Here is a 14,190-nt window from a genome sequence, read left to right on the forward strand (position 1 = left end):
ACACACGCACACACATACAAAAGTCTATGGACGATTCTCAATCGTCATTGTTTGTCATTCGATGTACATGTTAATTATTTATCTAATTTATCTTCTCATCGATGATCGCATCTGAACTTGTAAATAACGAACACATATCCGCATATGTTTCACTTGTACATTTTTAATGCAAAGTGCCTGTGTAATCACGCGTTTTCTGTGTGCATAACTTATAACTTCGTGTTTTATAGTTTCCTTTCAGTATTTCGATTTTTTTTTCTTTCTTTTTTACTGAAATTTATTTTAACCTTAGAATTATTCGACGCGTACTTACTGTGTTTATACGTAATAGAAATCTGTATTTCGATCAGCGAAAAATTCGTTGCATATTATAGCAAATTATAATTGTATCGATGTATTTTTCATGCACTTGCTGTTTTTCTTTTTTTTTTTCTATTTTTTGGAAGCTTGTTGCAAGCAGATCGTACGATTTTCGATTGCGATACTTTATGTTTCATCTTTGCATATTGTATAGTTTCGTATTCCACCTTCCGTGTCGAGGCATGACAGCTTGCTTGCGTCCAATTTTCTTCTTTTTTTTTGTTTTTATTTGCACGTCACGTCACGTCACTCCACGATCCCTTTTGTTTCGACCGATTTGATTTCTTTAGATACATAGAATTTGTTACATTTTACAAAGTTGCAATTTTATAGCTAGTTTCTTTAAAGGAATTCGACGATAATTCAATAAATGTATTCTTTGTCTCTCTTTTTCCACCAAGAGACTTGCTACTTTGGCGAACATGACTTTATCCTTTAGTTCATTCGTAGAATGTATATTAGAATCCCTTATTTTATGTTCTTATTTGATTTATTTTCTATTTAAATTCTTTGTGCTAATTTTTTTTCGAAACTGTAGTTTCTGTACTGAAATCTGTTGCTATGCATTAATAGGTTTTATTTTATGCATTCTTTAGCTGTCGACTAGTTGTTGGTAAGAAAATTATAGAATAATAGAGCTAGAGCAATAGATGAAAGAATTTGTAGTAATGTAACAAAGTGTATTTGAATTTCTAAGTTAGTAAATTAATATAGACTATTCTGTGTATAGGCAATTAGTTAGATCACTTTATATTGCTTCAATTCATAATATTCGTAGTACATCTTTTTAGAAATTTAATAAATGAAAATCCAGAAATTACAGTTTCGAAAATAAAAAGTATAATACGAGTTTCAAGTAACCAGCATAAAAATTTGTGTTCTTTTTTACAATTATCATTATTACATTATACTTTGACATAGTATTAAATTAGGAAAACCGTAACAAATTATAAACTCCAATATCGATTAAAAATTCTGAAAATATATAGATATCAGTGTCAAAATTGAAAAATTCAGCCAACGTAGACAAGTCACCCGAGCATATTCCATCGAAATATTACTTTATGACTCTAAAAGAGCAAAAGAAATGATCATTAAAGGAAACGTTACAATTTTTCAGACGACGAAGACGCACAAGTATCAGCGGTTTAAGATGGTCCACGACGCCTCGGTCATCATAAAGAGTTCTCGGTCATCATTATGCTTCAGTTCCTCGACAGATTGTCATTTCCCGCGACCAGAAGAGGAACAATTTCGTCGTCAATTTACGTGCCACGTGTTAAACGATTCCCCATAAAGAAAGGAATCCGAAACAATTTCTCAAACTTTGCACCCGCTTTCAAAGTCTCTCTGAATATATAAGACAAGAAATTTTTGAAGAATTTGTTCCAATAACAACGGGGTGCATAGACGAAAAATGAAACTGATCGACAAACACGCACAGTGCTTTCGATTCAGATATTTCGAGAGCCTTCACACCAGTTTAAGGAAATACTTTGGAGAAGAACGCGCATCGAGAAAGGGGAAGAAGCGCTAGTCTTCCAGAATTATTAAGAAAAGGAAAAGGAAAATAACGAGATACAAAAAGAAGAGAAGTTGAGAATCTCACGAGCTGCGCCCGTCAGGATATTACGAGAGCACCAATCACGAAAGAAAGGACATATATATATGTCACGAGGATATATGAAACATGTATTACAAGATCAAAGACAAGAAAAGACAAAACGAATAACGACATAGAATACGTTTGTATCAGACTGATGATATGTTGTCCGATACAAAGGTGCCACGTTGAGTTTCACGCAGCGGCTACTCAGAGAGAGAAAGAGAGACTAGGCGCGAGAAATTACGGTCATAAGTAATAATTCTCTATAAATGTGTAATAAATCGAGTCCAAAGATGTTATATATACCGCGTAATCGTCGCAGGGAGTACGAATGACGGCGTGTCCTGTATTATATTACTTTTTAGGCTAACCCCCGAACGCCCAGAGTAGCTTAAGTATACGTCTTTTGGTGTACATAGCGTGTAGCGTTTAATGTAGCATATAATTCAGGAAGAATGACGTATGCGTGAATGTGTTTATTGCATGTACGCGTGTTTGGCCGAGAGATAAGAAGTTCAGTGTGCAAAAAAGCGAATCAAATCAGATACATATGCAAATTTAACGTTTGCCGTTTTCTTTTATATATATATATATTTTTTTTTTTTTAACATACCCTTCTTCGATGTTTATCGAATGTGGTTTCGATTGTATCGTATGCAGTCTCTGTCGATGCTCAGATTTTTAGAATTTCGATAATTTCAAGCTACGTATTATTTCTGTTTTTACATTTTTTTTAGAAGCAGATAATTGTGACAAGCTTTCGAGTAATCATTCATTTTTATTTTTTCGCTTGTTGTATACAGTATGAATGTTATTCGCGTGTCACGAAAGCAGAAATTTATCGTATCGATGGCGTTTAAGGGGAGACCTGATTTTACGGCTTCGATGTGTATGTGTACGGAGTTTTATCGTTGACGCGATCATAAGTACAAAGTATTTTTCGAGGGACTAACGAGAAAAAGTGAGTCTGTTGCGAGAGGGTGTGTTGTACGAAGATGTATATGTGTATCGTTCCTGGGCTTTTGAAATTTATTTTTAAAGCGTTTATCCATGATGTACGAGTATGCTTATAGCGCTCGTAGCATTGTTCCAGCGTTTAATATTATCTAGCGCGAATGCTGTTTCAATAGGAACGCGAGAAAGAAAGAAGAATCAATCGAGAGTAAAAATTAAAAGTAAAAAGATTGTGCTTGAGGAGTTTGGGCGATAGAAAGGGAGAGAAAGCGAGAGAACGAATGCGAGTCTGAACAAAAGAAAGAGAGGAAACAAATACAACAACAAGGTATTAAGCGTTTCAGGAAGGAAATTGAGAGAGGATATAATAATCGATATGCATCGCGTATGCTCAACTTATTTTTACCGAGGTAATTAATTATTAATCGAAAACGATTTTTAGATCTGCTGTAACTTATATTTCTCGACCTTCTCAAATTCGATCTATCGTTATCGAAGAATAATATTACGGAGCACCGAAGCGCATTCGTCGATAACTAATATTTTCCGAAATTTTATCAGTATCACGGTACTTTTAGTTTTATATATAAAAAAACAAATATATATTATAAATATATAAATATATCTATATGTATAATCCGCGCCGTGCGAGAAGAGCATATTAAAACGAAAGAGAACGAAGCAGCAAGACCGCCTCTTTCAAAGCTTCTGTCTCATGGGAAGAGAGAAGAAATAGATTCCCAAAAGCGAAAGAGAAGACCGCTAAAAGATAAATATCATCGCGTATCTCGTCGACAGGTCGAGACTAATAATTGTTATATCGATAATTCGCCAAGACAACTAAATATTCGAGCTAAAATACCAGTGATTTGTGCAAACAAAAAATTCTGCGATCTAAAAAATTCGTTCTCGCGCAAGGCTCGAGAACTATCTATGTCGATGATATCGAACATACGAAAACGCGGTTGTATTAGGGCAGAGAGGGCCTAATTTCGAAGGCATCTCCTTTCGCGATGAACGATCTGCCAAAATGCGCGTGCAAAACGAGCAGCAGTCTCGAGGATTAACACGGTGCTTCCCTTTTTCTTTTCTCTCTATTGAGCCCTGAAACGCTCGAAATTCTTGGAAAAATTCTTGAAAAAAGCTAATTCTTGAGGCTTTCGAGCGTGTCGTATATCGACATTCCACATTGTTGCGTCCCATCATGAATCGTACCCCACACAAATACTTCCCATACGCGACAGATTATTCTCAATGTGTTAATATTGACCAGACCTGTTTTGGAAAACACGAAAGACACTAGCAGATTGTTGAACACCGTGCTGATCCTCGTCACGTTCGATCCGCGCGAACAAATTAGGTCGAACCATAGGACGATCGATAAATCCATTAGTCACTGGGTTTCGCGCGGATCCTGCGGCAACGGCGACATTTACTGCTTATTCATATTAATATCTCTTTGTACATATCCTTTAATGACTTTTAAATATTATTAATTAATCGAATGTTCTCGAAGGAAATGTTTGATAATGGCGAGCGTTGTGTCCAGCAGCATTTAAAATATCAATCAGAAGGTTCTTCGTAACTCGAGTGTAGAAGGAACAAACGAACGAAACAGGCAGGAAAACGATATTATTTCCGTTCCCTTTTCTTTTTCATCCGAGCTTTTTATCGTAAGATCGATCATCTTTTGTGTTTTGTTTTACAAACTTTTCCCCGAAACGATCTTCCTGCTCGTGAATTTTCCTTTTCTCTGTTCGTTTTTCTTTTTGCATCTTTGGCGATTCAAGGATACACGGTTCATTCCAAGGAGCATTTACGCCTCACCGATTATTTCAATTTTCGCGATTTCGTCGCTCTTTATGAATTTGTCAATTTGCGCTTCATTTCCCTGCGAAATTCAAATTTAACAAATCGACGAATGAAATCGGCAAATTACTAATGACGTTTGTCATATAACGTAACGTAATTCGTAACGTAATTCGTAAAAAATAACGTAAAAAATAACGTAATTAAAAAAGCATTTTTATTAAATTTGAAAATGAATTGAACTTCGTGGCTTGAAATGGAAGCGAGATAAGCGAAAAAGTTGTAAGAAATGAGCGAAATCGTACGAATGAGAGTAATACGATGAGCCACAGGCGATTATTAAGTTTTCACTAGTCTTGAATTGCCGAAGCTCGAGTTCTCCTTCTTCCTTTAATTTTAAACGAAGCGATCCACCTTGTCGTAGAGTTTGTGTAATGCGCGCGTGCAAGTATGTTTATGGAGAAACAAAGAGAGAGAGAGCGAGAAAGAGTGTTAGAACATGTAGAAAAAGCCTTTAAACTGTCTTCTTCCACGAGCTCCGCCCTCCTTTTACCCCTCGATGACTTCTTTTACTTTTTATTTAATGCCCCTTGCCCTCCCCCGTTCTCTTCTGTTGTTTTTAATTATTTATATTAATTCGAGAATGGAGCGACTGCGCGTCGCGGTCGGCAGTACGAGCAACGAGGAAAACAGAGAAAAAAGATGCGACCTTTTGTATTTAATTTGTTTAATAAAAAAATCATGGATCATAGTACAACAGCTCCGAGTGCGTTTTTGGTTTCGTGGATGGAAATCAAAGTTCTTTCCTCGTTTATTTCTTTTCGTCTTCATTTTTCAATCCGAACACGCGTCGAAACGCCTTTAATCCTTCATTTAGTCCTCTGATCCGTTGTTTAGTTCCTCGCGGTGAATATAACCGAGAATAAAACGAAAACTAACCCTTAGAAGCTGTTGTTTAAGAAAATCACGTTAATACTATCGTGAATGAAATTTCACCCCTGGCTCGGTACATTTTTGGTTATTTTAAGAAATGACAAAGTCAAGTAAATGCAATTGACGGAGTTGCAGCAATTTAAATTGTATTTGTTAGAAGAGAGAGTAAACTATAGGTTTCATATTCGAGTGTCTCTCATATTTAGAAATACAAAAGTTTATACTAGGAATATTAGTCGATTGTGAATTTATAGCGCGTTTCAAAAAATTAGTTTTTGTTGGTTTACTCAAATTACTGGAAAATGGAGCTGCCTCCTTATTGCAACAGTCTCAGCGTTATCTTTATTGTATGAAATAAAAAAGTAGAAAATTTATCGTTTGTAATTATTAATATGAGTCAAAACTCTGAGTAACGTTGAATATAACGTACGATTAATATATTACGAAGAAATAAAGTTTATACACGAAGTGAAATTTCGATCATGGTAGCCTTTAAGGGTTAAAAATGGGATAAAACAAGTACAAAGGAAACGATAGAGAAATAATAAGTGAACAACTAAATTAAAAGAGAAAAAGAGCGAAAAGGAAAGGAAAAAATTAGAAGAGCAAAAGAAAGAAAATTGGTGTAGAAAAATGAGAAAAGTCTTTTGTCATCGAATGGCTCATCTAATATGGCTTTTTGTAGATAATAAGAGGCCAATGAAACCGTGAAATAAGAGGCCGTGAAACGCGCCAATCCTTCCGCGATTTTTCACTTGTTTTCCTCTTTCGACCGATCTCTGTGTACGGTATATATTTATTGACGAAAACGACCGTGCAAAATCGAGAGAAAGCATCGAATTTTTCCACGAACGCCACTGAGTTTCGGTTTAGAAGCTTATTTCGACGTGAACGAGAGGATGTTGAACCAAATTTTCACGATGTACGGTCGAGACACACGCGCAACTAGCGAGGCGATGACCACTGTAATTGTTTCGATTCTTTGCTCTATAAGGTGAAAGCATTTTAACTCTTTATTTGGCGACTGGTTGAAACGATCGAGAATAATTTGATTAATTATCAGACAAATTGCTTAACAAAGTTTATTGTTTGTTTTATATTTGACACTATTTTAAAAATAAAATATGATTTCTCAATGTCCAGTTAAAAAGAGTTTTTGTTTATTTTATTGATATTTAGTAGTTTCTTGATATCAGGCTGAGACAGCAATTTAATTAAGCCTTTATCAAACTTCTTATTTATATATTTGGGTATCATTTTGTATGCTTATTGTTGGAACAATGTGGATGTACATTTTTATGGAGATACATTTTTTTAAGGAAATCACTGAAGAAATTGAATCAAAATGGAAACTCCTTTCATTTATCAGATATCATAATGGGTATTTTACTTCAAATATTTTATATATTTTTTCAGAAATACATCAATATTCGTTATCTATATACATTGTTATTTTGCTATCATTGAGTCGTCGTTGTATAATTCATTTATGGTAATTCTTAATTTCTTCGTTAAAATGGAGAGGCAAAGAAAAAATGAGACTTTTGGGTTGATTTTGGAGAGACTATTAGAATTCATATATTCATTATCGTATGTAGTTTCTAATTGAAAGTAAAAGAAAAGGTGAAGAAAAACGGGATACAAAATTACGATTTATTATAGCTCTTTGAGTATTGCACTTCTTACGAAATATATCTAAAATTCATAAACTAAGGAAGAAAAGTTGTGTATTTTTATTAGAAAGAGAAACGAATCAAGAAAAAATGGAACGGTGGCCAAATAAAGAGTTAGAAGATCGTATTTTTATAAGGTTTGTTACGAAATAGAACGATAAGCTGGAAATATCGAAGGTCAATGAGAGGGCACCGTATATAAAAGGAGAATCCGTGGGAACGAAACTGGTGGTGATACTACTGCTACTATTTTGTACGATATAATGTTTTTGTATATCTGTCTACCGTATGTATAAGAACGAAGTCTACCGATTATTAAAATAGATGGTTCAAATTGTATCGAACACGTATTAAACGATTTGTAGCGTGATGGACACAAAACTCCGGCTGTATTTACAATGAGTCACATATAGATGTTGTTCCCATTAATGTACACCTGTAAAATCCCTATCGAACAATATACGAGCTACTAAAGGATTGGTAAAGGCTACTTTGTAATTCATTCACGTGCGACGTCTCTTTGATTAAATATTAAAATAATAATTACATAATAATAAATTAATTGGAATTATTAAATCTTATTTTTATAAAATAGCAATTTTCATTCGAAGTGTTCCAATCTTTATACATATCGTTGCTCCGATTTTTTGGATCTTTACTTTGCATCTATTAGACTTTAGTTTCAATTATCAAATTTGTACCTCTTAGATATCAGATTTTTTTCGTGGAAAAAGAGACTTTGGTATCTTTAGTACCGAGCAATTGAAATTATCGCAGCCTGCTAACAAATGAAGCTATTAGATCTTATTTATAGATATTATTTATATTAATTTTAATTATCAGATTTTGTTCGTGGAAAAGGGCACTTTGTATCTTTAGTATCAAACAATTGAAATTATCCCAGCCTTTTAAAAGATGGAGTTAAATTTAATTTATAGCGGTACAGAACCTTTCTCTAAATCCGATATATTCGTCGAAATTTATAGTTGAATCTTTGCCTATTTTTACCCGAATAATTTGCAAAATTAACGTCGATGGTATTATGTTACGTTATTCAAATCGTTGTAGCTGGTTTGATTAGATTCTGCGATTGCAAAATGCAGAATTGCAGGTTGTTTCCAGGATCGACACGTGGTATCGGCGACCACCTGTTGCTTTAGGCAGGAACCAACTGACAGCAAAGAGTTAGCGAAGCCTCTCGACCAGTTATTCAACTTGAATTAACTAGCTCGAAGATGGCCCAAGAATCTCGACCAGGTTCTCTTGAGCAAAACCATAACTGCACCGCTCTACCTCCTCTGTGACAAAAGAATAATATATCCCTCCTTACTATCGACACCAAAAACATTAAAATTAAACTAGAAACAGTTAAAACAAACGCAAACTCTAGTCAGAACGAACAGTCAACAAGTTGTGTAACCACCTTCAATAGATACGCAATACTACAATCCACAAACGACTCCATGGACGTTGCTGATACACTAACTAACTAACTAACATACGCAAAAGATTCCCCTCCCCCACCTATCTTCGTTGATGATGTCATCGATATACAAACAATGGTAAAGTCCATTGAGAAAGATATCAACAAAAAGGACTACAAATTAAAAATAAACAATAACTAAGTTAAAATTCTGCCGGCTAACCCAGACTCATATAGAAAGATAACAAAATTACTAAAAACTTTGAACGCTAACTACCACACTTACCAACTTAAACAAGACAGACCTTTTCGAGTGGTACTACGCAACATCCACCACTCGGCTAACTTAGACGAACTGAAGTTCGAACTCCTTAAACTTGGCCATGAAGTAACAAACATCAGCAACATAAGACATAGAATCTGGAAAGACCTGCTATCCTTATTCTTCATCGACTTAAAACAAAAGCCTAATAACAAACAAATTTATAACATAAATCGACTAATGAACTCAGTAGTAAAAATTGAACTTCCTTTAATAAAAAAAAAAAAAGAAATAGTACAATGCAAAAGGTGCCAAAGGTACGGCCACACGCAGAAATACTGCAATCATAATTTCCGGTGGGTAAATTTGTGCAGGTAGTCACCCCACTGACCAATGCACTAAATCCCCAGAAACCCCAGCGAAGCGCATCCACTGTCAAGGAGACCATCCTGCTAATTACAAAAGTTGCTCAGTCTACAAAACCTTATACATAAATAAGTATCCTAAACTCAGAGCCAAAGAGACAACCAATCAAATGCCCAGCCCTCCAAAATTCACTACTACTTCAATCTCCTATGCCCAAGCAGTACAAGGAAATCAAAATAATCCGAAAATCCATAGGGACCATTCTCAAAATAGTGTTCCCAATCCACAAAACACAGACAACTTCTATAGACTCGAAAAATTAATCGAAAAAAAATCAGAACAAATTAATAACTTACTATCATTATTAACACTCATCATGGATAAATTAATATGCAAAATAAAACCAAGACGCATAGCTTTTTGGAATGCCAACGGTTTAGTTCAACATAAATTCGAACTAGATCTCTTCTTAAAATAACAGCAAAACGAAATGCTTATATCAGCAACTCACTTCACCGACAAAAATTATCTGAAAATAAACGGTTATAATTTCTAACATACCCAACATCCCACTGGAAAGGCCCACGGCGACACCGGAATTATTATCAAAGCCAGCATTCAGCATTACGAGCTTCCATCGTTCCAAAAGGACTACCTTTAAGCTACAAACGTAGCGATAGAAGATTGCCATGGTACAATCACCACTTCAGCAGTATATTGTCCTTTCAGATACTCCATTTCTAAAGAAGACTTTGATAACTTCCTTGATGCTCTTGGCAATATATTCATAGCTGGAGGAGACTATAACGCCAAACATACCCAATGGGGCAGCAGATTTGTCACAGTAAGAGGCAAAAATCTCTTGAATAGCATAAACATCAACAATCTCATCTACCTCGCCACATATGAACCCACATACTGGCCCATTGACACTAACAAGATACCTGATTTACTTGACTTCTTTATAACTAAAAATATCTCGCCAAGATATGTCCAAATCAACTCCTCAGCGGAATTCTCTTCTGACCATTCCCCGTTATAGCAACAATCAGCTCAACAATTATCGAAAATCCACCCAATGGCTATATTCATAACCAACTTACTAACTGGCAGCTCTTTAGAGAAGTCTTTAATCACTCAACTTCAGCCTTAATTTCCCTAAAAACAAATGAAGATATCGAAACAGCCACGGAATACTTACATATACTACTACACAAGCATAATAAACGCTATCCGCTCTTCCACACCTACTAAGACTTCTATCAGCAAACATGAATATCTTCATTACATATTAAAAAAAATCGCAGAAAATCGTAAACTTAGAAGAGTATGGGAGACCCATAGAACACCGGATGACAAACGCAAACTAAACAACGCAACTAGCAAGTTAACCAAAATCATAAAAAATTATAAAAATGACTGTTTTCAAAAATATCTCGCCAATTTGTCCCCCACAGCTAACTCCAACTTCTCACTATGGAAGGCTTCCAGGAAATTCACGTATCCCCCGCAAATAATCCCTTCAATCCGCCGTCCGTAAGGTGGATGGGCGCCTAGCCCTATAGAAAAAGCCAACCTGTTTGCTAATCACCTATCTAACGTATTTAAACCTTACTCCTCCAAAATTGCCGCGGATATTTCGGAATACCTGTACTCTCCCTTCCAAATGTCTCCTCCTATTGAACCCTTTACTTCTGTAGAAATTATAAAATTAATCCGTCGTCTTATAAAAGGGATTGCACTCATCACATCAATTTTTAACGCAATTCCTCGCCTTGAATACTATCCTAAGTCCTAGAAAATATCACTGATTACTCTCATCCCTAAACCCGGTAAACCAATACATGAAACTACCTCCTATCGCCCAATTAGTCTTCTACCGACTTTGTCAAAACTATTAGAGAAGATGCTAACGAATCGACTCCTTTTACTCCTAGAGGATTTGAAAACACTGCTAGATCATCAATTCAGCTTTCGGAAGCAACATTCTACAATAAAGCAAATCCATCGCATAACACATAATATCAGTCAAATCTTAGAAAAGAAAAAATATTGTTCAGCGGTATTCCTAGACATTCAACAGGCATTCGACAAAGTATGGCATGAAGGGCTTCTATACAAACTTAAGAAAATCCTACCACACACCTACTACTCGATCCTAAAATCCTACCTAACCAATAGACAATTCATGGTTAAATATAATATAAAGATATTTCGTTTACAAGAATATATACTTTCAAATAAAATGGGAACAACAAAACAAGAAGTACATCGACCTGGTGCATTTAAGCAAGTTAATAAACCATATAAAACGGGTAGACATCGTAGTAAAGGATCAATAAGTAGCGAGGTTAAAGGTAAAATTCTTTGCAATTTATATTATTACAGCTTTTTAATATTTTACTGCTTAAAGTTTTATCGAAACGTGCTACTAAAAATCTTCGGAAGAGTGCCTAAAGGCTACAATCTTCACAAATTAGAAGAAACAAGAGGGAGGAAGTGTTGCAGCAAAAAAGGAATTTTGGTGGATCCCATTCTGCACTTATTCTTATATGCATTATTGCATTACAAGAAGATGTAGATACTGATAATATATTATTTGTAATAACAAAAGCTGACGAGTCTACAACTATGATTAGTAGTAGTCCATTAGTAGTAGTCCATGTGGTACAATACATTTAAGGTATAATGCTACTATGATAAATGATAAATGATATTAATAAAAATATGAATTATTGATTACTAATCTTTTTTTACAACAATGTACCTAGGTTCAAGCAACGCTTTTCTATTGTGGTTGCACCAGTTGGCAATTTGTTTGCAACATTGGATATAGCAAAAACAGCTACAACTGTTCTTTTTGTTGCATCCGCAACAAATAAGTCGGATAATAGTCCCAGATTGGAAGTACTCGATGACTGGAGAAAAGAAATTATTATGCCCTGTGTTGCTCAAGGTTTGACGACTCTGCTAAGAGCACTTACAAATGTTGAAAATCTTCACATAAAGGTATTGTGTTTTTGATATTTATTATCATATTCTACACAAAAATAATTTCAATTTCACGAACTTTATTACAGAAACGTCAAGATTTCAAAAGCCATGTACAATACGAACTTTGTAAGTGGCCACCTAAGGAAGAAGTTTTCCAACTAAGTACTCCCATTGATGCTTTTAATATTTTACGACGTGTTGGTACTAAAAAACAAAGAACAGTATCTTATAGAGACAAAAGAGCTCAGTTGTTAGGAGAAGAAGCAATATTTAAATGTAATGAAGTAGGTATTGATGTAATAATTATCTATTAATTATCTATTATTATGTAATAATTATCTACTAATTAAAAGATTAAGTATATATCCAAATTTGATTTTATTTAAAACTCCACAGAGCTTCGAACTTTTATAATTTCTGGGTATCTCAGGAACGTACCATTATCAGTTAATGGTTTAGTTCATATACCTGAATTGGGAGATTTTCAAATGTCTCAAATTGATGCACCTGAAGATCCATATCCAGTGGAGAAAAAGTTGAGGAAACATTGTAATGCAATAGACGATGAACCATCCATGCGGGTTCTTGAACGCGCAGATCCAGGGAAACAAGTAATTTCATGAAATAAAATAAAACTTTGAACTTTTAAAAGCGCTAATCAATTTTCTTAATTTTTTAGGAATCCTTCGAAAGTGAAAATATACATGACCCTATGGATGCTGAACAAACTTGGCCTACAGAAGAGGAATTAGCCGAAGCTAAAGCTCAAAGGAAAAAAATTGTAAAGAGAGTTCCAAAAGGAACTTCTGAATATCAAGCAGCTTGGATTCCTGATGAGGATGGAGGTATTTGTTTTTTAGTCATAAATTAAATTTGGAGATATATATTATTCTTTGCTTGCATTTTGTAGAGGAATTGAGTGAGTGCTCGAACGATGAATCAGAAGACGAGGAAGAGTACGAGACAATTACTGTGTCCCAAATTCCTGATGAACGATACGATCAGAATATCGATATGACAGAAGAAAAAGAAGCAATGGAAAACTTGAAGAGTATGTTTGTCGAATATATGTATATTACATTATTGAATATGTATTATTGAAATCCTTAACCATAATTTTTTAAATATAGACGCAAAATTAGACGCAAAATTTCCTGACGAAGTAAATACACCTCAAGATATGTTAGCAAAACAGAGGTTTCAGAAATATCGTGGACTTGAATCATTCAGAACAAGTCCGTGGGATCCGGAAGAAAACCTTCCTACTGATTACGCTAGAATATATATGTCGGGTTGGCGTTAAGATTTGAGTTAGGGTTGAGGGCGTGAAACGAATCCCTATTGGCGCTAGACGTGATCATTATGCAATAGAGGAGATATTTACTAGTGCAAATATGACTATGATGGAATTGGACAAGTAATCGGATAATTAGGTACTCGAGAAGCTAATGACAATGATCCTAGTCTCAATAACGAATCCGCGGTCAACGGGATGACGAACTCTACTTTTCTTCAGCGTCTAAGTTGTACTCAATGTTAATGCATGGGGCAATCACTATGTATCTGAGAGTTACTTGAATCGTCTTTGAGATCGTACGGGAGAGTGCCTCTCCGTCTCGACGATGCCGTCGAGGAAAACTATAATGGGTGTGTCTAAGGACATGAGATCCTCGGATTCGTCAAAGAAAGCTTTCGTTCCAAAGGTGAGGGAAATTAGCGCTGTTGCTAATTGGTTGATCTCCATATCGGCGTTTTGAAAGAGATGCTGGCCGCCCTTGAGGGGAGGTTGTTGACGGGGGGCATCGTTCGT

At 35.2% G+C, this 14,190-nt stretch overlaps 2 protein-coding genes across 14 annotated transcripts in view; both read left to right on the forward strand.

Moving 5' to 3' along the window:
* Positions 1 to 7,812, forward strand: part of LOC126914650 (rap guanine nucleotide exchange factor 2-like) — a 250,210-nt gene extending 242,398 nt beyond the window's left edge. For all 13 annotated transcript variants that reach the window (XM_050718837.1, XM_050718845.1, XM_050718843.1 and 10 more), the window contains one exon: positions 1,481 to 7,812. In XM_050718837.1, coding sequence (XP_050574794.1) covers positions 1,481 to 1,512 — 32 coding nt within the window. In that variant the 3' untranslated portion in view covers positions 1,513 to 7,812. The remainder of the gene's footprint in view (positions 1 to 1,480) is intronic.
* Positions 7,813 to 11,631: 3,819 nt separating this feature from the next.
* Positions 11,632 to 13,811, forward strand: LOC126914252 (pre-rRNA-processing protein TSR1 homolog). Its single transcript, XM_050717899.1, has 8 exons — positions 11,632 to 11,743; positions 11,959 to 12,053; positions 12,138 to 12,395; positions 12,467 to 12,676; positions 12,779 to 12,991; positions 13,060 to 13,225; positions 13,291 to 13,431; positions 13,511 to 13,811. The coding sequence occupies exons 1-8, from the start codon at positions 11,632 to 11,634 to the stop codon at positions 13,681 to 13,683; spliced, it is 1,368 nt and encodes a 455-aa protein (XP_050573856.1). The 3' UTR covers positions 13,684 to 13,811.
* Positions 13,812 to 14,190: the final 379 nt, after the last annotated feature.

Source organism: Bombus affinis, chromosome 3, assembly GCF_024516045.1.
Source record: "Bombus affinis isolate iyBomAffi1 chromosome 3, iyBomAffi1.2, whole genome shotgun sequence".
NCBI lineage: Eukaryota > Metazoa > Arthropoda > Insecta > Hymenoptera > Apidae > Bombus > Bombus affinis.

Bases quoted from the DNA above. Each gene is read 5' to 3' on its own strand.
- LOC126914252 (XM_050717899.1), top strand. From the start codon at position 11,632: ATGGGAACAACAAAACAAGAAGTACATCGACCTGGTGCATTTAAGCAA. The intron at 12,054-12,137 runs GTACAATACATT...TTACTAATCTTT, and splicing joins CATTAGTAGTAGTCCATGTG to TTTTACAACAATGTACCTAG. The intron at 12,677-12,778 runs GTAATAATTATC...AACTCCACAGAG, and splicing joins GTAATGAAGTAGGTATTGAT to CTTCGAACTTTTATAATTTC.